Raw genomic sequence first — 27,868 nt, forward strand, 5'->3', positions numbered from 1 at the left:
TTGTTAATGTCAGCCTTGATTAAGTTCTAGGACGTTGAGAAGTAGCCTCTGGATCAGAGGGCTATTGGTCTAAATTCAACCTCTGAAACTTCAGCATCTAGTATAAGCAGACATCAAGTGAATGTTGAGATGCCATCTCTCAAACATGTTGTTAAACCAGTCAATGCTTCCATTTTACAGTGTCGTAAAACATCCCATGTGGTCAATATTTATCCCTCAATCCTCTGGTCACTATCATATTGCGGTCTCAGGGATCTTGTTTTGTGCTGATTGGATGCTGTGTTTCCAACAGTTCCACACGTGCTGCATTGACTGTAAAATAAATGCTGATGTGAAGTTGTGACCAGCGCTATATAAATGTAAGTTGTCTTTTTTTGTATGTCTTCAATCAGTGCTATTCACATCTCTGACTTACAGAGGTAAGCTAGTGCATCACTATACAAAGTGCTTCAATTATATTAAACAAGCAATACAATGAACAGCTATACAAACAGAAGTTCATCACAGAGCCAAACCTTGTTACTGCCCCCAGCTCATTTCAGTGTTTTGGAGACTTCTTGCTCTGCCTGAAATCCACATCCGTCTGCGCATACTTGGGAAGAGCTTACTAACTGGCAATGGCCACCCTGCATACTTGCCTCACTGTCTTCGGCTGAGCAGTAGTTCTAGTTATTTTGACTTTCAGTAACACTGGAGTGTCAGAAACAGCTCGTAATATTTGTGATGGCAAGTCACAGAGTGAGACGGCATGGGAACAGACCCCTTGGTCCAACTCCTCCACGCCGACCAGGTCTCTAAACTGAAGTAGTCCCATTTGCCTGCATGTGGCCCATATCCATATAAAACTTTCCTATTCATGCACCTACCCAAATGTTTTTTCACATGTTGTAAGTGGACCTGCATCGACCATTTCTTCTGGCAGCTCATTCCACACGAGAACCACCCTAAGTGTGAAAAAATTGCCTCTCGGCTCTCTTTTAAATCCTTCTCCTCACCTTAAAATGAAACCCTCTAGTTTTGAACTCCTCCATCCTAGGGTAAGAGACCTTTGCTATTTAATCTATCCATGCCCCTTGTGATTATTGTAAACCTCTATAAGGTCACCCCTCAACCTCCCATACTGCAGTGAAAAAAAGTCCCAGCCTATTCAGCCTCTCTTTATAATTCAACTGTCCAGTCTCTGTTACATCCTTCTATATGTTTTCTGTACTTTCTCCAGTTTAATAATATGCTTCCTATAGCAGGGCAACCAGACTGTACACAATACCCCAAAAGTGGCCTCACCAACATCCTGTACAGCCTCAACGTAACTCCTAGACCCAGTGGTCTGAGCAATGAAGGCAAGTGTGCTAAATGCTTTCTTTGTGGCAGCTGCAATACACAGGAGGCTTGTTTATGTGTGAAATGCACGGTAAGGATGTGAGTAAAAGAGCAGTTTCAGATAGAGCATTGGTGAAAAGGGCAGGTTCGTTCATTCATTCACTGAAACTCGCAGTACAGGAAGTGACCATTCAGCCTGTTTTACCTGTGCCAGCTCTTTGAATGCTAATCCCCTGCTCTTTCCCCACAGCGCTGAAAACCCTCCCAATTCAGAGACTTAATTCACTTTGAAAGTTGTTGAAACCTCTGTGGTCACTCTTTAAGGTGGTGCAGTCAAGATCATGACTTTGATTTTTAAATAAAAGGGTCCTCATTGCCTGTCTGCTTCTTTTGCAGAGGGTTTTAAATCTTCTCGGGCTGTGGTCATTGCTGTCGAGGCCAGTATTTTGTTGTCAGTCCCTAATTGTCTTTGACAATTAGGCCGTGGTCAACTGCTCTAGTCCACAGGATGGCAGCTACAACTGCAATGCCTTTAGGGAGGGAGTTCCGGGTTTTGATCCAATGACAGTGAAGGAACAGTGATATATTTCCAACTCAGGATGGTGAATGGCTTGGAGGGAAACTTGTAGGTGTCGCTGTTCATATGCATCTGCTGCCCTTGACCTTCTAGGTGGTAATGGTCGTGGGTTTGGAAGGTGCTGTCGAAGAAGATTTGGTGAAACTTTGTGCTTTGTAAATGGTGTCCACTACTACCACTTTGCTCCAGTTATAGCTTAAATCATAAGATTCCTCATCCACTATAGGTCTAATCCCTGTCCTTCATTTCCCATATAGCCTAGATTCAGGAATGGTTGGAGCTGTTGATTGGGAATCAGTTATTTGTTCATTTGGAGTGTTGATGTATCTGACCTGTTTCTAAGCAATCATTCCATTCATGATTTCAAAGACATGGTAGGGACAGTGGGAGCATTTTCCTTGTAAACCTGGGCTTCAGTGACACTATGAAGTAAAGCAGATTCCCAAACAGGGTCCAATATGAAACTGGGGTAGAGTGGAGTCTCTCAGAGATAATGGGAACTGCAGATGCTGAAGAATCCGAGATAACAAAGTGTGGAGCTGGATGAACACAGCAGGCCACTTCCGCCATCTACAATCTGACCCCACCAATAAAGACATTTTTCCATCCCCACCCTTGCCTGCTTTCCGGAGAGACCACTCTCTCTGCGACTCCCTTGTCCGCTCCACACTCCCCTCCAACCCCACCACACCCGGCACTTTCCCTTATAACTGCAGGAAGTGCGACACCTGCCCCCACACCTCCTCCCTCACCCCCATCCCAGGCCCCAAGATGACTTTCCACATCAAGCAGAGGTTCACCTGCACATCTGTCAATGTGGTATACTGCATCCACTGTACACGGTGTGGCTTCCTCTTCATTGGGGAAACAAGCGGAGGCTTGGGGACCGCTTTGCAGAACACCTACGCGCAGTTCGCAGTAAACAACTGCACCTCCCAGTCGTGAACCATTTTAACTCCCTCTCCCATTCCTCAGACGACATGTCCATCATGGGCCTCCTGCAGTGCCACAATGATGCCACCCAAAGGTTGCAGGAACAGCAACTCATATTCCGCTTGGGAACCCTGCAGCCTAATGGTATCAATGTGGATTTCACCAGCTTCAAAATCTCCCCCTCCCCCACTGCATCTCAAAACAAGCCCAGCTCGTCCCCGCCTGCCTAGCTTGTTCTTCCTCTCACCTATCCCCTCCTCCCACCTCAAAACGCTCCTCCATTTCCTACCTACTAACCTCATTCCGCCCCCTTGACCTGTCTGTCCTCCCTGGACTGACCTATCCCTTCCCTACATCCCCACCCATACTCTTCTCTTCACCTATCTACTCCTCTATCCATCTTCGGTCCGCCTCCCCCTCACTCCCTATTTATTTCAGAATCCTCTCCCCATCCCCCTTTTCTGATGAAGGGTCTAGGCCCGAAACGTCAGCTTTTGTGCTCCTAAGATGCTGCTGGGCCTGCTGTGTTCATCCAGCTCCACACTTTGTTACCTTAGAGTGGAGTCTCTCTCTTCTCTTCATTCCTGATCCAGGGCATACCTTCACTTTGCATATCTACTCCAATAGTTTAGCTGGAGTGTAAGGGCAATCTTACTACATGATGATGCTAGAATTGTACTGATAACATTATGGTGCTGTGAGGAACCTGTTCCTTTAATATTTCTCTCCATTTGTGTTGTGTTTGCAAGTTTCTGCCCTTGATGGATGGTACCGCACACCAGCAATACAATGTACAAAAATGACCTTACAGCGTAAAGGCTAATGAAATGTGACGGACCGTGATGGGTTCAAGGTGTACGCAGTCAGTCAGTGACAAAGTAACAATGTCTCTAATCTTCCTCTACAGAACAGTGAGTCATTGATTCGACCCTCTGCATTCAAGCCAGTTGTCCCCAAAAGCTTCCACTCTATGCAGAATCTCTGCCCACCACAAAGCAATGGAATGATAGACAGCAGGAAAAGCCTTAATGCCCATCATACCAGTAGTAGCAGCCCTTCAGCTGGGAGAGTCGGATTGGAAAAGGCAGGTCACAGCAGGACTATAAACCACGGAGGAGGTATGTCCGACTCTGGCCGAAACTCACTGACCAGCCTTCCCACGTATGGAACAGGCTACAGCCAGCATATTGGGCCAATGAGCGCTTCGACAAGCCACATAAACCGTCTCGGAACCTCATACGGAGAGCGGGGAATGCTGGGCTATAATGGAATATCTACCTCCGATAGTGGACGGTCTTCCAGCAAAAGCGTGGCCTCTTTCAACAAACTCAACCACATGCAGGAAACGCTAACATATCACTCACCATCTAACGACGATATCATTCAGGACCTTGAGGACCGGCTGTGGGAGAAAGAACAGGAAGTTCTCCAAATGAGAAGGAGCCTGGACAAGAGCGAAGCAGCCATCGTGCAAGTCTTTGAGGAGAAGCAGAAGATATGGGAGCGCGAGATGGAGGACTTGAAGCAGAATTATGCCAACAAGCTCCAGCAAGTGTCCAAGAAGGCCCAGAGAGCTCAACAGGCCTTACAGCTTCAAATCTTCAAACTCCAACAGGAGAAGAAGAAACTGCAGGAGGATATTGGGCAGTTGCTGCAGCAGAGAGAAGACCTGGAGAAAAAATGTATGACTTTTAAGAAGGAGCAGTCCGAACTTCTGCCCAAACTAGAAGAGACCAAATGGGAGGTAAGGGACGGTTCTCTTGAAATTCTTAAGACATTGCTAGTGATTTCCCACAATATGTTTATGCACACTGAATGTTACCCACAGCAAGGACCATTTGTGCCTGAAAAAGCCATCAACTGAGCCACTGCAGGTGCTTTACTTTCTGAACTCTCCTGATGTGAAATTATTAACTGAGAACGCTTGACATGTAGGACCCTAGTTTTGTTTTATTCACTGTGGGACAAAGGCTGGCCAGCATTTATTGCTCATCCCCAGCCGTGACTGATACAACTGGGAGGCTTGCTAGGCCGTTTCAGACTGGAGTTAAGAGTCAACCACATTGCTGTGCGGCTGGAGTCACATGTAGGCCAGACCAGGTAAGGATTGCAGTTTCCTTCCCTAAAGGACATGAGTGAACCAGATGGGTTTTTTTTCCAACAATTGACAATGGTTTCATGGTTATCAGTAGATTCTTAATTCTAGGTATTTTTATTAAATTTAGTTTCCACCATCTGCAGTGGCAGGATTCGAACCTGGGACGCCAGGACATTAGCTGAGTTTCGAGATCAATAGTACTTGCCCATCGCCTCCCCCTAGTGCTCTGATTCATCTCCTACCAGTCTGCGTGGTGCAATAAACTAGAGAATGGCTGTTATCAATTCAAGTATGGGATTCATACAGCTTCATGCTCTATTAGATTGGTCTTAAATCATTATGAAGACCCAAGCCATTTGCACTTCATTGAGCTTGATGCTGAAATAGGCCACGTCAAAGCCACCCAGCAAGACAATGTTTTCCTTGATTAGATCAGTACCCTCACTGTGCATCGTGCCAACTCATGAACAGGCCTAAGCCCACCAGCTATGGGAAAGTGCCCATCTCCCTCTGATTACTTTGGGAGGTTGAGCTATCTCAAAGTGTAAGCAACAGTTTCGCCCTGCTACTATACAGTAGCAGCAGGAGTGGCATTCACCAACAGCAGGACACTTGCCAGGCCTAAAAGACATTCTGCTTGTGCCAACCACAGAAGTCAGGAATTTAGGATATAGTTTTCAATGTCCTTCAGTCACGGCCTTCAGGGAAGGAAACTGCCATCCTTACCTGGTTTTGGTACATAATGTAGGAACTTTTCACAGTGAGTGGACATAAAATGAGAAGTCGTTGCAAACTCAATGGGAATCAGACCTCAAGCAGATTTCTCCTCCTTTCTCTAAACTTAAAAGAACATAAACTAAGTTTCTGCACCCCGTCTTTATAAATTAAACATACATAGAACATTACAGCATAAGAACAGGCCCTTCAGCCCACCATGTCTGTGCAACCATAATGCCATTCTAAACTAACCCCATCTGCCCCTTCAACCCTGTTTAGTCTATTTTCCAGAGTTTAGAAAAAAAATGACAGGGCAATATTATTGGAGCATTCATGATTCTGAAGGGGATTGATAGAACAGACACTGAGAGACCATTCCATGGTCAGGAATTGTGAAATACTGGAGCACGGTCTCAGGATAGGGGGCCAAACGCTTAGGACTGACATGAAGAGAAATTACTTCACTCAAAGAGTTCTGAATTGGTGAATGTATTCAAGTCTGAAATAGACAGAATTTTGGTCCCTTGGAGAATCGGGAGACATGTGGGAGTGGGTAGGAATATGGAGTTGAAGGTCAAAATCATCCATGATCATATTGGCCAGAGCTCAAGACTTGACAAGATGGTACAACACAGACAGAGCTCATTTTGCCTTTTGTGCCTAGCATTGGCCTAGTGGTGCTGTCACTGGACTGTTCATCCAGACCATGGTAACATTTCTGGGGATCTGGGTTTGAATCTCACCATGGCAGCTGGTGGAATTTGGATTCAATAACTAGCTGGAATTAAGAGTCTAATGATGACTGTGAACCCATTGTCAACTATTGGGGAAAAAACCCATCTGGTTCACTCGTGCCCTTAAGGGAAGGAAATTGCCATCCTCACTGGGTCTGATATACACATGACTCCAGACCCATAGCAATGTGGTTGACTCTTAACTGCGCGATGGGCAATAAATGCTGTCCAGACAGTGATGTCCTTGCCCCATGAATGAATAAAAGAACTATCCACTGTCTCACTCTTTTACGTTAAGGGACAGCTCAATAAAATGCAGTGACTGACACTTAAGGGGATATTTCAAAAGGCACAGAAGAAACACCATCCAACAAGAAAGGAAAAATACAAGAGACGGGACTCATGATCCGTGGTTGACCAAAAAGGTTGGAGGACGTTTCAAACTCAGAGATAACCCATATAAATCATAATTTGGTTGTACAGAATTTGAATATTGCTGAAAAAGACACTTCTTTTCTAGTGTACTCTGATGGGAAGCTGTTAATGTAATTCATTAGCAGGAATTATACCAGTTAGTGAGGATTAACAGCTTACAACCGGCTTTTGTTTGAATTTTAAACCAAGCAGGTTGACTCGGATTGGTCAGAATATTGCCCCCAGAAATGCGCTAGTGAATGCTGTCATATATTTTGTTCGCTTGTAGGAGGTGCATTGCATGCAATTGTTCTTCCTGCCTGCAGAAAAATCAGGGGTCTGTTTATTCATTTCTGGAGCTTCCAATACATACAAGTGTGCCATGCTGTACGCTCAGCTGAAAACATGACATTGGTTTTCAACTTGGTTACAATTCTTCACAAACTAAGGATTGTTCAGCAGATGTCCAACTGCAGAATCACACCTGGTGTTGGACATGGTTACAAATTTAGCAAGGATAGGCCAGTTGGGTAAAGTTAGTACCTTGCTTGATGCCAACTGTTCTGACCAGAGTCAACCTGCCTCATTCAAAAGCATCATTAATTGATGCATTCTCCATGGCAACATCTCCTTCAATCCATCCATTTGCCAACCAATCGGGACTCTCCCTTTGTGCGGTATAAATGTCCTTTTCCCCTTGAATGGATATTCTTCAAATTGTCCTGATGAGCGCAAGAGGAAAAGCTTCAACAAGATCAGCAGTACAAAAAGCATATAACTGGGCAAACTTGAATGGTAATTTAGGAGATTGAGCTGAACATTAAATACAGCAAAGATTAATAAAAAGATAAATGAGGAAGGAAAAAATTCAAGCAGGAAAGAAAGCACACCAGAAATATAATAACAGGTAATAAAAATTCTACAGGTAGTTAAAAAAACAAAAGAGTTAATAACATGAACTGTGGACCTACACAAAGTGAGTCTAGGGAATTAATAAGGAAAATTAGGGAGATGGCAATTTAATTAAGCAGGTATCTGAGATTGGTTTTCACTGCAGAACTCACAAGGAATCTTCCAAAGATAGCTTTAAATCAGGAAATAAAGGGAGGGAGAAGTTTTGGAAGGATACGTTCTATTAATTCTATTAGTTCTATTAATTTTAAAACAGTTATGGAGAAAGACAAAACAGGTCCACAGGCTCAAGTTCTAAATTGGAGCAAGGCAAGTTTTGATGGAATTAGACAGGAGCTTGCAGGGGTTGTTTAGAATGGTTTGTTTGCAGGCAAAGGAGCCTCTGGCAAGTGGGAGGCCTTTAAAAGTGTGACAGCTAGAGTTCAAGGCCTTCATGTTCCTGTGAGGGTAGGGGGAAAGGTCGGCCGAGAACCCTGGACGACAAGTGAATTGAGGCTTTGACCAGAAAAAAGGAGGCTTGGCTCAGGAGCAGGCAGCTGGGATCCAGGAAATCCCTGGAGGTATGCAGGGTCTACAGGAATTTACTAAAGAAGGAAATCAGGAGGGTGAGAAAGGGGATGAGATAGTTTTGGCCGAGAAGATTAGGGTGACTCCAAGGAGATTCTTTAAGTATGTTAAAGGAAAAGAAATAACTAGAGAGGGAATAGGACCCCTATAGAATCAAAGTGAACTTTTATGTGTGGAACCACAGGAGATGGGCGAGGTCCTCAATTAATATTTCTCCTCTGTGTTTAGCGTGGAGAAAGACATGAAGACTTGGGAACTTGGGGAAGTTAGTGGTGATATCTTGGGGACAGTCCCTACCACAGTTCAGGTGGTGTTAGAAGTATTAGAATTTATGAAGGTGGATAAATCTCCTGACCCTGACCAGATGTATCCAAGAACCGTGCAAGAGGCTAGAGAAGAAATTATAGTGCCCATGGCTGATATATTTACATAATCATTAGCCATGGCAAGGGTCCAGTAGACTGGAAGGTAGCAAATGTTGTGCCCTTATTCAAGAATGGCTGCAAAGAAGTACCTGAGAATTATAGACTAGTAAGCTTAACATCTGTGGTAGGTAAGTAAATTCTGAAGGATAAGAAATACATGCATGTAGAAAGACAGGGTTTGATTAGGAGCAGTCAGCATAGCTTTGTGCATGGGAGATCATGCCTCACAAATTTGTGAGAGTTCTTTGATGAAGGGATCATGAAGGTTGATGAGAGCAGGGCGGTCGATCTGGCCTTATGGATTTCAGTAAGGCCTTTGATAAGGTTCCATGTGCTAGGCTGGTCTGGAAGGTTAGATCACATGAAACCAAGGGAGAGCTGGCCGTTTGAATACACAGTTGGCTTGATAGTTGGAAGCAGAGAGTAATAGTAGAAGGATGCTTGTCTGACTGGAGACCTGTGATGAGTGGTGTCCCTCAGGGGTCGATGCTGGACCCATTGCTGTTTGTTATCTATATCAATGATTTGGATAAGAATGTACAAGGCATAATTAGGAACTTTGCAGATGACACTAAAATAGACGGTATTGTGGTCGTTAAGGAAGGTTATCAGAAATTGCAGCAAGATCTTGATCAGCTGGAGAAGTGGGCCGAGAAATGGCAAATTGAATTTAATGTAGATAAGTGTGAGGTGTTGCATTTTGGAAAGTCAAATCAAGGTAGGAGTTTCATGGTGAATGGTAGGGCCTTAAGGAGTCTTGTGGACCACAGGGACATTGGAGTACAAATGCATGCTTCTCTGAAGGTGAAGCCACAGGTCAGCAGGGCAGTGAAAGCGGCTTTTGGCACACTGGCCTTCATCGGTCAGGGTACTGAGTACAGAACTTGGGAAGTAATGTTGCAGTTGTACATGAGGTGAGGCTGCACTTTGAGTATTGGGTTCAGTTTTGGTCACCTTGCTATAGGAAGGATGTTATTAAACTGGAAAAAGTACAGAGGAGATTTACAAGTATGTTGCCAGGTCTCAAGAGATTGAGTTCTAGGGAGAGGTTGGATAATGTACGACTTTTTTCTTTAGAACATAGGAGACTGAGCGAGTATCTTATAGAAGTGTATAAGATCATGAGAGGCATGGATGGGGTGAATGCATTCAGTCTTTTTCCCAGGGTTGGGGAATCGAGGACTAGAGGGCATCAGTTTAACGTATGAGGGGAAAGAATACATGCGAACCTGAGGGGCAACTTTTTTACACAGAGGGTGCTATGCATTTGGAATGAGCTGCCGGCAGAAGTGGTTGAAGTGTGTACCTCAACAACATTTAAAAGGAATTTGGATGAATGCATGGATGGGAAAGTTTTAAATGGTTCCGGGCCAAGTGCAGGGAAATGGGGTTGGCGTGGATGAACATTTTGGTCGGTATGGGCCCGTTTGGGCCAAAGAGTCTGTCTCCATGCTGTAGGACTCTGAGTCTTTGACAATCACCAGGGAAGAGGTGTGAGCAAATCATTGGAATTGCATTCTGGCAAGTCATCAGTCTGATTCACTTCACCCGAGGGACTTAAAAGAAGTGAGATAATTAATGCAATGATATTATTTTTCTAAAATTCTCTCATTTTTGGAATGATTATCTTAGAGCATGGAACGTATAGCAGTACAGCATAGGAACAAGCCTTTTGGAGCAATATATATGTGCTGACCATGCTGCCATTCTACACCAATCCCATCTATCTGCACATGGTCTATATCCCTGTATTCCCTGCCTGTTCGTATGTCTGTCTAAATGCCTTTTAAACATTGCTGTCATATCTGATTTGACATCAAGACCGCATTTGTGTGAGGAACCCTCAAAAAACTAGAGTTAATGGGAATCAGAGGGAAAACTTTCCACTGTTTGGAGTCATACCTGGCATCAAAGGAAGATGGTTACGGTTGTTTAAGGTGAGAGTTCTCAGCATATCGCTCCAGGAATTTGTCAGGATAGTGAGGGAAAATTGGGGAATTTTAGTGCAGCTGTACAGTACTTGCACGTGTGGCGAGGTGTGGCTCTAAGAGGGATTTGTTTGTTTGTTTCTCTTGAAAGCAAGTGTTGTAAACCTGGCACTGAGTTGTCCACTCTGCGCATAGCAGTGTAGCTAGCTTTGTTTTTATTAAAGTAGACAAAAGAAGCATGAGTGGGTGGAGTCAGGCTCACACAGAGCCAGGGTTTCCTGGTTTTGCTTTCAGTTGGTGAAGCTGGAATTTTGGAAGAAGTCTCAACTCTGTCCATCTGTTGCTGCAAAAGCTTGTGTTTTCTCCTCACAGCTGGCTTCAAGTTTTTGCATTCTCTTTTCAATTTGCCTTTACCAAGCACATGGACTTCAGCAAGGCCTGCGACAAGGTTGAGTATGGTAGACTGGTTAGTAAGGTTGGATCAGATGGGACCCAGGGGGAGATAGTCAACTGGATAGAAAGTTGGCTCGGAGGTAGAAGACAGAGGGTGGTGGTGGAGGGTTGCTTTTCAAACCAGATGCCTGTAACCAGTGGTGTGCCACAGGGTCGGTGCTGGGTCCACAGCTTTTTGTCCTTTATGTGAATGATTAGGTTGTGAATATAGGAGGTTATGGTTAGTAAGTTTGCAGATGACAACAAAATTGGTCCAGCGGACAGTGAAGAAATTCACCTCAGAGTACAATGGGAGCTTGAACAGATGAGCCAACGGGCCAAAGAGCAGCAAATGAAGTTTAATTTACAAAAATGTGAGGTGTTGCATTTTGGTAAGGCAAACCAGGGCAGGACTTATACAGTTAATGGTAGGGCCCTGGGGGTGTTGCAAACAATGAGACCTCGGGGTGCAGGTTCCTTGAAAGTGGAGTCACAGGTAGACAGGGTGGTGAAGAAGTTGCTTGGCATGCTTGCCTTCATTGGCGAGAACATTGAGTAAAGGAGTTAGGATGTCATGTTGTAGCTGTACCGGATATTGTTGAGGCGACTTTTAGAATATTGCACACAGTTCTAGTCACCCTTCAGTAGGAAAGGTGCTGTTAAACTAGAGAAGGTTCAGAAAAGATTTACATGGAAGTTGCCAGCACTGGGGTGTTTGAGCTGTGGGGAGAGGCTGAATTGGTTGGGGCTTTTTTCCCTGGAGTTTCAGAGACTGAGGGGTGACCTTATGGAAGATTATAAAATCAAGAGGGGCATGGAGAGGCTGAATAACCAAGGTCATTTTTCCAGGGGTGGGGAAGTCTAAACAAGAGAGCATAGGTTTAAGGTGAGAGGGTAAAACTTTAGAAGAGACCTCAGGGGCAACAGTTTCACACAGAGGGTGGTGCATATATGGAACGAACTGCCAGAGGAAGTAGTAGCAGTGGGTATAATTACAACATTTAGACTGGTATATGGATAGGAAAGGTTAAAGGGGATATGGGCCAAATTCAGGCAAATGGGACGAGTTGAGTTTAGGAAACCTGGTCAGCATGGACGAGTTTGGCCGAAGGGCGTGTTTTGTGCTTTATGACTCTGTATGACTCTCCACTGGATAACACCTTGGCATGGGGAGAACTCTAGCTAGCCGACAAGAAACAAAGTTTAAACTTAAGTGGGTCATTTTCTGATTGGCAAGATGTAATCTGTGGTCAGAGTGACAGAATCAGTGCTCAGGCCTCAACTTTTTTCAATTGATGTAAATAACTTGGGTTAAGGGATGGAAGGTGTGTTAACTAACTTCACTCATGTCACAAAGATGGGTAGAAAATAAACTTTGAAGAGGACAGAGGGACAGCCTATAAGAGTAACTAAGTGAGTGGACAAAGATCTGTCAAACGGAGTATGATGTGGAAAAATGTGAAATGTCAGCCGGAAGAATCTAAAAGAAAAGAGTTAATGCTTCAATGATACAGAGCATTAGAACACAGAACACAGAACAGTACAGCACAGTACAGGCTCTTCAGCCCGCGATGTTGTGCCAACCTATTATCCTACTAAGATCAAACTACCCTGCAGATCCTACATTTTACTATCCTCCATGTTCCTCTCCAAGAGTCACGTAAAAGTCTCTAAAGTATCTGACTTCACGACCACTGCCAGCAGCGGATTCCACATGCCCACCACTCTCGATGTGAAGAACCTACTTCTGACATCTCCCCTACACATTCCTCCAATCACCTTAAAATTATGCCCCCTCATGATAGTCATTTCCGCCCTGGGAAAAAGTCTCTGACTATCCACCCTATCTATGCCTCTCATCATCTTGTAAACCCCTATCAAGTCACCTCTCAACCACCTTGACTCTAATGAGAAAATCCCTAGCTCCCTCAACCTTTTCTTGTAAGACCTACCCTCCAGTCCAGGCAGTATCATGGTAAATCTCCTCTGCACCCTCTCTAAAGCTTCCACATCTTCCCTATAATGTGGTGATGAGAACTGAACACAGTATTACAAGTGTGATCTAACCAGAGTTTTATAGAGCTGCAGCATAACCTCACGGCTCTTAAACTCAATTCCCCTGCCAATGAAAGCCAACACACCATATACCGTCTTCATAACCCCATCAAATTGGGTGGCAACTTTGAGGGATCTGTATACGTGGACCCCAAGATCCTACTGTTTCTCCACACAGCCGAGAATCCTACCATTATCTTTGTATTCTGCATTCAAATTCGACCTTCCAAATTGAACCACTTTACACTTTTGTGGATTGAATTCTATCTGCCACTTCTTTGTCCAGCTCTGCATCCTGTCAATGTCCCATTGCAACCTACAACAGCCCTGCACATTATTAACAACTCCACCAACCTTCGTGACATCGGCAAACTTACTAACCCACCCTTCCACTTCCTCATCCAAGTCATTCATAAAGATCACAAAGAGCAGAGGTTCCAGAACAGATCCTTGTGGAACACCACTGGTCACCGAGCTCCAGGCTGAATACTTTCCATCTACTACTACCTTCTGTCTTCTACTGGACAATCAGTTTTGTATCCAGACAGCCAGGTTTCCCCTGAATCCCATGCCTTCTTACTTTCTGAGTGAGCCTACCATGGGGAACCTTATCAAATGCCTTGCTAAAATCCATTTACACCACATTCACTGTTCTGCCTCCGTCAATGTGTTTTGTCACATCCTCAAAGAATTCAATAAGACTTGTGAGGCATGACCTGCCCCTCACAAAGCCATGCTGACTATTTCTAATCAAATTGTGCTTTTCCAAATAATCATAAATACGATCTCTCAGAATCCTCTCCAATAATTTGCCCATCACAGAAGTAAGACTGACCAGTCTGTAATTCCCAGAATTATCCCTATTCCCTTTCTTGAACAAGGGAATGATATTTGCCACCCTCCAATCTTCTGGTAACTACTCCACTGGACAGTGAGGATGCAACATAATTGCTAAAGGGGCAGCATCTCTTCCTTTGCTTCCTGTAGAAACCTGAGGTATCTCCTGTCTGGCCCTGGGGACTTATCTTTCCTCATGTTTTTCAAAATTTCCAGTGCATCCTCCTTCCTACCCTTTCCCTCTAACCTTGCACTTCATAACCTGCATATTTGTGAACTGTGGGAGGAAACTGGAGCACCTGGAAGAAACCCACGCAGACGCGGGGAGAATGTGCAAACTCTACACAGACAGCCACCCGAGGCTGGAATCGAACCTGGGCACCATGCCACTCCTAAGGCTGATTCGAGTTCTCAGGCTCCACACAGCTAAAGGCACGTTGTCAAAGGTGAAGCCAAAATGACAGCTGCTCCTGAGGCCAAAGTTGGATAAGTATAGATATCGCTGAGGACTCCCTGGAGGAATTTGTGGGGGTCGGGAAATGGGCAAGTTGTGAAGTGTTGGCAAACAAGGGTGGGGATGTTAATAGAATGAGGTGTTGCCTGGACTGCTGTTCTCTCACGTTGTGTGTTTGTCTGGTAGGTGTGTCAGAAAGCCGGAGAGATCTCGCTAATGAAGCAGCAGATGAAAGATTCCCAAGCTGACGTGGCCCAGAAACTGAATGAAATGGTGGCTCTGAGGACACAGCTGAAAGAGGCAACATCAGCGTTGCGGGCCAAAGAGGAGCAAGTCCTCATACTGAAGGACTCGGTCAATGCCAAGGGCATAGAGTTGGAAGTGTGTGAGAATGAGCTGCAGAGGAAAACCAGCGAGGCTCAACTCCTGCGGGAAAAGCTAGGCCAGAATGAAGTGGAGATTTGTGGATTAAAACAGGCACTGGCCGCCAGGGCCCACCAGAACTGGGACAGCGAAGAATCTGCGGACGAGCCGAGGGAGGAGCTGGCCTGCGAAAGTGACGAGGCAAAAATGCAGCGACAGAACAAGGACACGGTCAAAGCGCTGGAGAAGCAGATCGAACGGCTGCAGGGAGAGCTGAGGCTAGAGAGGCAGCAGCATGAGCAGCAGGTGGCACAGTTCGAGGAGGAGAGGCAGACGTGGCAGGATGAGAAAGAGAAAGTCATCAAATATCAGAAGCAGCTGCAGCTGAACTATGTGGAAATGTACCAGAAGAACCAGGTGCTGGAAAGTAAACTGGGAGAGATAAACACAAAGGCCAGTTCACCCACTGCCGACGAAATGAAGCAATGGACACCATCGCGACTCGAACGGATCGAATCCACTGAAATATAATCTGTGACGCTGACTGTTCTTCATGTTGATAACGTGGAGTGGGTTGGTTTCCACGCCCTGCCTAAACCTATTTGCCGGTTCCATTCATAGGCATCTGGTATTTTGTTTCTGTTTCAGTGCAATGTTAAGAAAGAACACCACAAATGTGGCCTCTATTTTAGTTTGAAATTGGCTGTGGATTAAGTTACATGCCGTCCTCCCTCTCCACAACCATCCTTTACAGTGAATCCTCTTTAAAGTTCAGTTTCTGTTCCCCATCGTCTGCTGATGTGGAGTAGAGGGGTCAGGCGGCCTCTGGCCCACTCCATCCTGGTTTATACCAGTGTGGCTAGTGGTATATGCCAGTGTAGCCATTTCCCTGCTTGACACTGTGCCCGACTGCCAATGTCTCTTCCAGCTTTGGGCTGGGAATCATAATAAAACAGACTAATGCGGAGAGCAGAAAGCTGAAAAGCTGCAAGGTGCTCCTTGGGTCGGTGGTCAGTTAGATCTATCAGCCGGTGAATCGCTTCTGCCCCCCCGCCGTTGGTCTTTCCCCTTTCATTCTGTTCTCCAACAGCTCATTGCACCTTCCTATCATTTCTCACATCCCCTGACTGTGCACTTGTTTAATACAAGTTCATTCTCTAACATCTTCTAACCCTGGTACAAGGACCGTGAAACTTTAACTGTTTTACCCCTGCTCAGATATTGCTGCTTGATGTTCAGAACTTGTCCAAACTGTTTCTGTTTTTATACAATGGGTTTCAGTCAGGTCTTCCAATGACATGTAGGCCAGAAACATTGATGAGGACATCAAGTGGCCAATTAATAGCCACCGAAGGCCAGACTTCGCCTGCTGCTGGTATTTTACTAACAATGGAAGGATGCCCAGGCCGTGCGTCAGGCTACTGGATAAACCTCACCAATGTTTCTGTGAGCTCAAGGTTGATGGGGGGGGGGGGGGTGCCCAGCAGTGCCCCCACCTTTTGTTCCGCGTTCCCTGGCCTCTCAATTGTGGCTCACCGTCCCCCTTGGACAGACCTGTCAGAACTGGGCGAAATTGCCTCTGTCAGGCTTCCATGGGGGAAGGCTGCTGTCCCAGCTCTGGCCACCGCTGCTGGTGGCACCACTTTGACTGGAGAGCTGCTGTGTCAGCAGCACTTGGAGTTGGGACAGGCTCCAAGATGGGGTGGTGGAGGCTACATCTTGAAGTCAGAGTGTTTTTATAACCAAGCATTCCTTCCTGGCCCTACAGAGATGTGCCCACCTCTTTGCTTCCCAGCTGGGAAGGGGACGGGTGGGTGCAAGGCCACTGGCTTCATGAAGACTTGCAGCCATCGACAGGAGGCTTCACACTCACCTCATATCAAAGTGTCTTACTTCAGGTGGGTCTCACTTTATATTGTCATGTATTACCAAGGCGGGCCAACAACGTTAGAGATCAGCCATGATCTAATTGAATTGTGAAATGGGCCCAAAGTGCCAACTAGCCAACTCCAGTGCTCCCTGAGCACAGTGGCTGGGGCACGCAGTCTGAGCACACGTGCAGCTGATTGGGAATTGAAGAGGCAGCTTGTGATGACATTCTCTGTGAATGATCCCTTGCAGACTTCAGTGTGGAAATTCACCAACTACCTGTACAACCCATCTGTCTCTGTGAAGGCCACACAGTACATCATAGAACCAGATACAGCGCATTGCTCCACTATTAAGTGGCATATCCATCACTTTCCCATCTTGTAAATGCTGCCACAGAGATTTCAGATTTCAATCAGTGAATGCTGTTCAATTTAAAACTTGAAGCTCACACCTTCGTTTAGAATGCCAACACAAATTTTAGATAGAAGCATCGAGCTACACGGAACTTTGCAAATACTGTCATGTTGTGCATTAACAATCCTTGAGACTTTAACCGTTCAGTTTCCTCTGTTCTGTTTAGTGCTTCTATATTTCCTATGAAAAACTGCTTATGAAATGTCTTCACCCTGATTTTGATGCATTTTAACATATTTCACCATCCTTTTCCCTTCCAGAAACAGATCTAATTATCACCTCAAACTCTGTGGCCACTTTCTTCAATGGCCTTCATTGGGAGGATTTTCCACAAGCCTGTTTTCCCTCTGGGTGGAAAAAAAGAATTCTTGCCATCATTCCTTCCTTCCAAGTTCTGCCTGTACCATCAGGAAGAACTTAGCTGGATCAGTTTTTGTCAATAGCTTTTGTTATCTTGAAAGGTCAATACCTAATGTCATATTAGAGCCAAGAAGTCCAAACCACATTTCCAAATACAAGAATGTTAACTTTTTTTCCCCAAAATGTAAAAAACTGCATGGCAGTCTTTAAAAAACAGTTTTAGTCCCAATGCCCTTCCTTTTCTTCATATCCTTCTTAAATTTTGCCTTCTCTAAACACACTCAGAAAAACTTAGAAATTGATTCTTATTCCAGTTATATCTTGCTCTATATTACATTAGAGGTAAAAATATTTGAGTAAAATCTGGTGATAACAGCATATCTGGCAATGTGTAAAACAGGAAAACAATATCATCTGTGCCTCAAATATGTAACCAGCAAGTTTATGTGGTTTTGCAGCTGGATATTAGAATTGTGAAACTCAACACAGGCTCTTTTAAATTGAGTGGAGTCCTAAACCTTAGTAGTTTTCACTCATTTCTTCCTTTTCCCTGCCTCAGAATTCTTAGTGATAAAAGAGAATTGGTTAGGATCACCCAGTCAGGAACTTAATCCTGGAATCCTGCAGCATGGAAGGAGGCCATTCAGCCAATTGCACCTCTGAGATGGGCAGGGAGGAATAAAGAAGAATTGCAGTTAAATGATATGCATCCAAATTATATTATAGTACCAGCAAGAATAAAAAGAATCAGTCTCTGTCATTTGGAAACTGTGCATCACTGTATCAGCCTTCACAGAATCGACTGGCTATTGGCTGTTATCCATTGTATTATCCACATGAAAAGAGTAATTACCCATTAATTTGTTCATTTGTAAATATTGAGTCAAGCTTGTGTAGTTCTGTGTAAATATATGTGCCTGTGCTGTGTTTAAAGGTAAACATTATCCATGCTAAAGTTACATGCTTTCTAAGGATTTCCTGTACAACTAGACAATGCAATTTCTCAGTTGCCACACATCTTTCTCCCAGCACTGTGTAACAGTTAATTTAATGCATCACCAGGAAACCTGTGATCCTTAACTGGCAGAGCCTAATAAGGTCATTGAAGTTAAGTAAGAACCTGTCAAATTTATAAGGTACAATGTACGATTTGCAAATGTGTGACTGAAAATTAATTTGAAGCTGTACAACATCACCAATCATTCTTGTTTTTTATTTTGCCTAATTCCCTCCTAAGACAATGGGTAAAATGCTGTGAATGGGGAATGCTACAAGATCAAGAATGGTTGTGAAGGTTGTGCTGCATATCTGGGTGGCTTCAATGTTGTGAGTTTTGCATTATATCTGATACACTGTGACTTGTACTGTAATTGCGATTTTCCAATTTGTTGTCATGCCAGTGGGTCACAGGACAGGTACAGACGTGAAATTCTGAACAGCCTTATTTTGCCCATCGGACTCAGAAGAGCCAGAATCAGTCCCACAGTGTGGGGCAGGGTAATGTGAACACTCAGGACTGGTGGTCCATGCATCTTTAATGGTATACTGTTCTATGTCTAATGCAATCCACCCTTAGCATATGCGGAATGCCCTCTATGAGACCTCACTGGAAAACCCGCAGGAAATTAGGCCCAAGGTCTATGGTGAATGTGTGCTGGTGAGTTTACACACATGATGGTGCTCTATAAATGAGATAGGAGTAGGCCATACAGACCAATGAACCTGCTGCATTATTCAGTAAACTCATAACCAAACCTTTCCATCAGTCCTACTCTTTCCCTTGACCCATATCCCTTGATTCCGTTAATGTCCTCAATCTGTCCATTCAAACTAGAATCTGCTCATTGATTGAGCATCCGCAGCTCGCAGGTCTAAGAATTCCGAAGTTTAACTATCCTCTGAATGAACAAATTTCTCTTCATCTTAATTTTAAATGGCTCAACGTTTATCCTGAAGTTTGAGCCCTAGTTTCTGACTCTATGACCAAGCAAAGCAGCCTCACAACATTTTTCATTCATTCATGGGATGAGGGTGTTGCTGGCTGGGCCAGCATTTATTGCCCCTCCTTGATTATCCAGGGGGCAGTTAAGAGTTAACCACATTGCTGTGGCCTGGGGTCATGTGAAGACCAGATCAGATAAGGACTGTACTCTCTTAAAGGGCATTAGTGAATCAGATGGGTTTTTCCCACAGTAATTTCACGATCATCATAGAACATAGAACAATACAGCGCAGAACAGGCCCTTTGGCCCTCGATGTTGCGCCGGCCTGTGAACTAATCTAAGCTCCTCCCCCTACACTATCCCATCATTATCCATATGCTTATCCACAGACTGTTTAAATGCCCCTAATGTGGCTGAGTTAACTACATTGGCAGGCAGGGCGTTCTACGCCCTTACCACTCTCTGAGTAAAGAATCTGCCTCTGACATCTGTCTTAAATCTATCACCCCTCAATTTGTAACTATGCCCCCTTGTACAAGCTGAAGTCATCATCCTCGGAAAAAGACTCTCACTGTCCACCCTATCTAATCCTCTGACCATCTTGTATGTCTCTATTAAATCCCCTCTTAGCCTCCCTCTCTCCAATGAGAACAGACCCAAGTCCCTCAGCCTTTCTTCATAAGACCTTTGCTCCAGACCAGGCAACATCCTGATAAATCTCCTCTGCACCTTTTCCAATGCTTCCACATCCTTCCTGTAATGGGGCGACCGGAACTGCATGCAATATTCCAAATGAGGCCGCACTACCGTTTTGTACAGTTGCAGCATGACATCACGGCTCCGGAACTCAATCCCTCTACCAATAAAACCTAAAACACCGTAAGCCTTCTTAACAACACTATCAACGTGAGTGGCAACTTTCAGGGATCTATGTGCATCGACACCAAGATCCCTCTGCACATCCACAGTACCAAGAATCTTTCCATTGACCCAGTATTCTGCCTTCCTATTATTCCTCCCAAAGTGAATCACGTCACATTTATCCCCATTGAACTCCATTTGCCACCTTTCAGCCCAATTCTGCAGTTTATCCAAGTCTCGCTGCAACCTGCAACATTCTTCCACACTGTCCACCACTCCACCTACTTTTGTGTCATCTGCAAACTTACTAACCCATCCACCTATGCCTGTGTCCAAGTCATTTATAAAAATGACAAACAGCAGTGGTCCCAAAACAGATCCTTGAGGCACACCGCTAGTAACTGGACTCCAGGATGAATATTTTCCATCAAACACTGCTCGTTGCTTTCTTACAGAAAGCCAGTTTCTAATCCAAACTGCTAAATCTCCCTCAATCCCATTCCTCTGTATTTTCTCCAATAGCCTACTATTATATGGAACCTTATCAAAGACTTTACTGAAGTCCATGTACACCATGTCAACTTCCCTACCCTCATCCACATGCTTGGTCACCGTCTCTTAATTCCAGTTTTTTTTATTGAATTCAAATTCTCTAATCTGCCCTAACAGGATTTGAACCTGGGTCCCCAGAACATTGCCAGGGTCTCTGGGTTAACAGTTTAGCAATAATAATACTAAGCCTTCGCTCATATCACCTGTAAAGCCCACTGCCAATTTTACAGGCTTTAATTAGGTAAGTTCCCATTCTTCTAAATTGTTGAGAATATTCTACTTAATCTCTTCTTGTAGGATAGTCATCTTATCCCAGGCATTAATCTAAACTTTGGAACAAAAACAAAGTTGCTGGAAAAGCTCAGCAGGTTTGGCAGCACCTATGAAGAAAAAAACGTTTCTGGTCCGATGACCCTGTAAACTTTTTTTGTTCTCCTTGAGCAAATATTTTCAATAAGGAGACCAGAAGAATGGACATTGCTGCAAGCATAATTTCACCGTAGCCACAATATAGTCCATCTGCTGCCACCTTGTCCAATTTTTGACCTTTGCAGCCTTGTTACATCATTTGCTTGCCTTTCCTCCTAGCTTTGTCTCTCCCGCAAGCATGAAGGCTGTTCGCTTGGTCCTTTTGATTTAGGTTTTAAATAGCTGAGGGCCAAGCACAGACCCCAGCACACATTGTATCTTGACATTCTGCAGATGCCCCATTTATTCCAGCTCATTTCTTTCCAGTAGGGAAATCTCATTTTGATAGTTCATGGATCCTGTCTCACTTTGGGATAATCTTGTGAGCAGTTAGCTGGTAATTCCCTTTGACCATTCAAAGCCTACACAATGTCCAATTGTTTCCTTAACCCTGTATATGTTCTGTGTCTATTAACAAGCTTAATAATCTAAAACATTGATTGCTGATTCCATGGTAAGTTACATGCAATAAAAAAGAGGTGGAATATTTGTATTCCCAATTCCTCCGCCTCCGCCGCATCTGCTCCCACAATGAGGCATTCCACTCCCGCACATCCCAGATATCCAAGTTCTTCAAAGACCACAACTTTCCCCCCACAGTGGTTGAGAACGCCCTTAATCACGTCTCCCGCATTTCCCGCAACACATCCCTCACACCCCGCCCCTGCCACAACCGCCCAAAGAGGATCCCCCTCGTTCTCACACGCCACCCCACCAACCTCCGGATACAACGCATCATCCTCCGACACTTCCGCCATCTACAATCTGACCCCACCACCCAAGATATTTTTCCATCCCCACCCTTGTCTGCTTTCTGGAGAGACCACTCTCTCCGTGACTCCCTTGTTCGCTCCACACTGCCCTCCAACCCCACCGCACCCGGCACCTTCCCCTGCAACTGCAGGAAATGCTACACTTGCCCCCACACCTCCTCCCTCACCCCTATCCCAGGCCCCAAGATGACTTCCCATATTAAGCAGAGGTTCACCTGCACATCTGCCAATGTGGTATACTGTATCCATTGTACCCGGTGTGGCTCCCTCTACATTGGGGAAACCAAGCAGAGGCTTGGGGACTGCTTTGCAGAACACCTCTGCTCGGTTCGCAATAAACAACTGCACCTCCCAGTCGCAAACCATTTCCACTCCCCCTCCCATTCTTTAGATGATATGTCCATCATGGGCCTCCTGCAGTGCCACAATGATGCCACCTGAAGGTTGCAGGAACAGCAACTCATATTCCGCTTGGGAACCCTGCAGCCCAATGGTATCAATGTGGACTTCACCAGCTTCAAAATCTCCCCTTTCCCCCACCGTATCCCAAAACCAGCCCAGTTTGTCCCCTCCCCCCACTGCACCACACAACCAGCCCAGCTCTTCCCCTCCACCCACTGCATCCCAAAACCAGTCCAACCTGTCTCTGCCTCCCTAACCTGTTCTTCCTCTCACCCATCCCTTCCTCCCACCCCAAGCTGCACCTCCATCTCCTACCTACTAACCTCATCCCATCTCCTTGACCTGTCTGTCTTCCCTGTACTGACCTATCCCCTCCCACCTCCCCACCTGTACTCTCCACCTATCTTCTCTCCATCTTCGGTCAGCCTCCCCCTCTCTCCCTATTTATTCCAGAACCCTCACCCCATCCCCCTCTCTGAGGAAGGGTCTAGGCCCAAAACGTTAGCTTTTGTGCTCCTGAGATGCTGCTTGGCCTGCTGTGTTCATCCAGCCTCACATTTTATTATTATGGTGGAATATTTGTATTGCATTCAGTACATTTCTGGTTTCCTCTTGATTCTCCCTCGATAACACGTTGAATTATATTGAGCACTTTAGTTTATACCAAAGTTTATTTAATGTAGAAAGACTATTTTTCCCCACTGATGTCTCAGAGGCATTTGTTTCAAAAATTAGGAATCTAGTGCGCCCTGTGACCCATGTGCGTATGCATTAGATGTTATGTACTTCAGAAAACCTAGCTTCTGGTCGTAGATCTGGGTGTGCAAGTGGCTATGTTGCTAGTTTTGCACTCGCACAAAGCAGTTTTGGGTGAAAATTGACATCAGTATAACTTCGAAAGCTACTGCTCCCTGTGAGCCATAAGATTTGTGTCCTTGTAACCCATTTGAGTTTACATTGGGTGCCACGCAAGCCTGTGGCAGTGCGAGTGCTGACATGAAGTCCACCTTCTCAGAGGGGAGAATATGGTCAAAGAAAGAGTAGGGCCGATCAGGGATAGCATAGGGAACTTATGTGTGGAGTCAGAGGAGGTAGGGGAAGCCCTAAATGAGTTTTTTGCTTCTGTCTTTACGAAAGAAACGAACTTTGTAGTGAATGAAACCTTTGAAGAGCAGGTGTGCATGCTGGAATGGATAGAGATAGAGGAAGCTGATGTGCTGAAAATTTTGTCAAACATTAAGATTGACAAGTTTCCAGGCCCGGATCAGATTTGTCCTCGGCTGCTTTGGGAAGCGAGAAATGCAATTGCTTCGCCACTTGAGAAGATCTTTGCATCCTCGCTCTCCACTGGAGTCGTACCTGAGGACTGGAGAGAGGCAAATGTAATTCCTCTCTTCAAGAAAGGAAATAGGGAAATCCCCGGCAATTACAGACCAGTAAGTCTCACGTCTGTTGTCTGCAAGGTGTTAGAAAGGATTCTGAGGGATAGGATTTATGACCATCTGGAAGAGCATGGCTTGATTAAATGCGGTCAACACGGCTTTGTGAGGAGCAGGTCATGCCTCGCAAACCTTATCGAGTTCTTTGAGGATGTGACTAGAAAAGTTGATGAGGGTCGAGCTGTGGATGTGGTGTATATGGACTTCATTAAGGCATTTGATAAAGTTCTCCATGGTAGGCTCATTCAGAAGGTCAGGAGGCATGGGATACAGGGGAACTTAGCTGTCTGGATACAGAATTGGCTCGCCAACAGAAGGCAGCGAGTGATAGTAGAAGGAAAATATTCTGCCTGGAAGTCAGTGGTGAGTGGTCTTTCACAGGGCTGTGTCCTTGGGCCTCTACTGTTTGTAATTTTTATTAATGACTTGGATGAGGGGCTTGAAGGATGGGTCAGCAAGTTTGCAGACGACACAAAGGTTGGAGGTGTCGTTGACAGTATAGAGGGCTGTTGTAGGCTGCAGCGGGACATTGACAGGATGCAGAGATGGGCTGAGAGGTGGCAGATGGAGTTCAACCTGGATAAATGCAAGGTGATGCATTTTGGAAGGTCGAATTTGAAAGCTGAGTACAGGATTAAGGATAGGATTCTTGGCAGTGTGGAGGAACAGAGGGATCTTGGTGAGCAGACACATAGATCCCTTAAAATGGCCACCCAAGTGGACAGTGTTGTTAAGAAAGTATATGGTGTTTTGGCTTTCATTAACAGGGGGATTGAGTTTAAGAGTCGTGAGATCTTGTTGCAGCTCTATAAAACTTTGGTTAGACGGCACTTGGAATACTGTGTCCAGTTCTGGTTGCCCTATTATAGGAAAGATGTGGATGCTTTGGAGAGGGTTCAGAGGAGGTTTACCAGGATGCTGCCTGGACTGGAGGGCTTATCTTATGAAGAGAGGTTGACTGAGCTCGGACTGTTCTCATTGGAGAAAAGGAGGAGGAGAGGGGACCTATTTGAGGTATACAAGATAATGAGAGGCATAGATAGAGTTGATAGCCAGAGACTATTTCCCAGGGCAGAAATGGCTAGCACGAGGGGTCATAGTTTTAAGCTGGTTGGTGGAAAGTATAGAGGGGATGTCAGAGGCGGGTTCTTTACACAGAGAGTTGTGAGAGCATGGAATGCATTGCCAGCAGCAGTTGTGGATGCAAGGTCATTGGGGTCATTTAAGAGACTGCTGGACATGCATATGGTCACAGAAATTTGAGGGTGCATACATGAGGATCAATGGTCGGCACAACATCGTGGGCTGAAGGGCCTGTTCTGTGCTGTAATGTTCTATGTTCTATGTTGTATGTTCTATAATATTTATACTGACAGATTGTACAGCACAGCCAGAGTAATAGTATTAGAAACAAAGCAATAAGCATAAAATGGCACACTTGTAAAAAATACTATTTATTAGTGGGCAATGTCTACTTTTACAGTGAATCCCTCAGCATAGATCTCTGAGTTGCTCTGTGATTGTTTTGCCATTTTGTCCAGAATTGACTGCTGTATTTTTTAGATACCTATGGTTAGGAGGAGCTGCATGAGGATCAATGAGCTGTGATGTATAGTGAAACAAATCCCTATTGGGAAACTGATGAAGAAGCACTTTTTACTCAATTTTCTTCCAGTGGATACTGACATTTAGATGATCAACTCGAAATCACATGCAACAAAACATAGAGATAAACTTGTTCACCAGGAACCATTACAGTAATTGTCACTGGAAAGTTTGTAAGTTCTCCCACGATGTTTTGGTACAATTTCATGTGTATGTTAAAACTCAGGAGAGATATTTGGAACATGGTGAGTGTGAATCTAGTTAAAAAGCTAATGCATGAATTTAAAGACAGCTGGCAAAGAATCAGGGTTACAATCTGTTGTGGCACACAATGGATCGGATGCCGGTTTGTCCCCTCCATTTCCCCATGTGATTCTAGACACTGGATGTAGCTGCCTTCCCACAGAATCATAATACAGCACTGAAGCAGGCCATTCAGCCCATTGTGGCTCTGCTGACACTTCTAATGGAAGGTTCAATTAGACTAACTCCCCTGCCTTTACCCAAAACTCTTCATTTTCTTTTCATCTTTCATGCATTTTCCCAACTCCCTTTTCTAAAATACAATTGAATCAGAGGGCACTTCCTTTTCAGGCAACCTCCATCCAAGGAAGTGACTCACTGATTAAACAAAAAATCTCTGACTCCCCAGTCTGAGTCTTTTGCAAATATTCTTAAATCTGTATCCTCTGTTTATTGATCCCTGCTAGTGGAAACAGTTTCTCTTTAAATCTGTATCAAAACTCATCATAATTTTAAACATCCCTCTTCCAAAAAAAATGCGCACTTTTAAGGAACATCTCCCCAGTCACTATTGGACTGTGAGTAAGGCAGATTTTTATTTTGGAGCAGGGACAATTGATAGGAAAGAAGTAAAATTGAATACACAACAAAAATATCCTGAATTATGTATGTGGTAAATATTACTCTGACAGCTCACATGTTGTTGTGGAGCCGGTAGATCTTGCTGTACTTGCAGAACTAAAGACAGAACAAAATAGTTTTATTGGAAAGCTGATATCCAGTTTCAAAAATTCCTCCTGATTTCCTTTTAGTTGTATATGAGTTTGACGCATCTTTGAGAGTTTAGCTCCCGAGGTCACATTTACAAAAAATCATGTGTTAATTTTCTGAACATCAACTTATCAATATAATAAATTAAAAGTTGATTCTTTTGTACCATAAAATACTCTTGTATACTGTTCATGAATTAAATTTTAAAACAATAAACGTGAATATATAACAGTTTTTCCCAGTGTCTTGATGATTTTTCATTCTTGAAACAACACTGCCTTTAGTTAATGTCAACACTCGAGCAGAAACAGGCCACACTGATGCACAATGCCAGAAGAGCACTTTATTACATGGGTCCTAAGGTATCATTAATAGGACACTATTGAGCTGTGAATGTCTTTTGGCCTATTCAGGATGAAGAACATCTGGCTGGGGTATTTGTTAGAGCTGTTTTGTTTGAATCCCAGCACGGCAGATGGTGGAATTTGAATTCAATATATTTTTTTAAAAGTCTGGAATTAAATATCTACTGATCACCGTGAAATCATTGCTGATTGCTGGAAAAACCCATCTGGTTCACTAATGCCCGTCAAGGAAAGAAATCTGCCACCTTCACCTGGTCTGGCCTACATGTGACTCCAGACCCACAGCAATGTGGTTGACTCTCAACTGCCCTCTGAAATGGCCTAGCAAGCCACTCAGTTATACCAATCATGACAAAAACTCAAAGAAATGGTACTGGAAGGATCACCTGGCATCAACCTAGGCACCGGAAAAGACAATGGCAGAAACAGCCCTGTCGACGCTGCAAAGTCCTCCTCACTAACAGCTGGGGGTTAGTGCCAAAATTGGGAGAGCTGTCTCATAGACTAGTCAAGCAACAGTCTGATATCGTCATACTCACAGAATCATACCTTATGAACAATGTCCCAGATACCACCATCACCATCGCTAGATATGTCCTGTCCCACCATCAGGACAGACCCAGCAGAGGGCTCCATGCTTTGTTATCCCCCATTTTTACAATAGCTTTCCAGCAATCCCTGTATTTCTTTCCCACATTCTTTGATTCTCTGACAAATAAGAATCTGCCTTTCACAGCCTTGACTATACCCACAACTCATCAATTGTGGACTCGTGACCCTCAGAAGTCATTGAACCTTCCTATCAAATATCCCTGAACCTAATCCACTTGTCACCAAACTCAGGTCTCTCGCTCCCGCTCCTCTATTCCTAGCAGACTACAACTACTAAGTACTTTATCATTCTCTCTTCTCACTCAGCCTCAATTTCTTAGTCAAACTCAAATTTCTATATGCTATAGTGGGGCTCTGAACCTGTATCCCCAGGACATGAGCCTGGGGCTCTTTTTCATGAGCCCAATGACATTGCCACTCTG

The 27,868-nt window shown here is 44.5% G+C and overlaps 1 protein-coding gene across 3 annotated transcripts in view; it reads left to right on the forward strand.

Annotated features, from left to right (window-relative positions):
- Positions 1-26,703, forward strand: part of LOC125453123 (leucine zipper putative tumor suppressor 3) — a 204,167-nt gene extending 177,464 nt beyond the window's left edge. For 2 of the 3 annotated variants that reach the window (XM_048533553.2, XM_048532686.2), the window contains exons 3-4: positions 3,738-4,574; positions 14,590-26,703. In XM_048533553.2, coding sequence (XP_048389510.1) covers positions 3,738-4,574; positions 14,590-15,297 — 1,545 coding nt within the window. In that variant the 3' untranslated portion in view covers positions 15,298-26,703. The remainder of the gene's footprint in view (positions 1-3,737; positions 4,575-14,589) is intronic. The other variant, XR_007247922.2, reaches the window with a different exon arrangement.
- The last annotated feature ends 1,165 nt before the right edge of the window (positions 26,704-27,868 follow it).

This window comes from Stegostoma tigrinum, chromosome 1 (assembly GCF_030684315.1).
Source record: "Stegostoma tigrinum isolate sSteTig4 chromosome 1, sSteTig4.hap1, whole genome shotgun sequence".
Classification (NCBI taxonomy): Eukaryota; Metazoa; Chordata; class Chondrichthyes; order Orectolobiformes; family Stegostomatidae; genus Stegostoma; species Stegostoma tigrinum.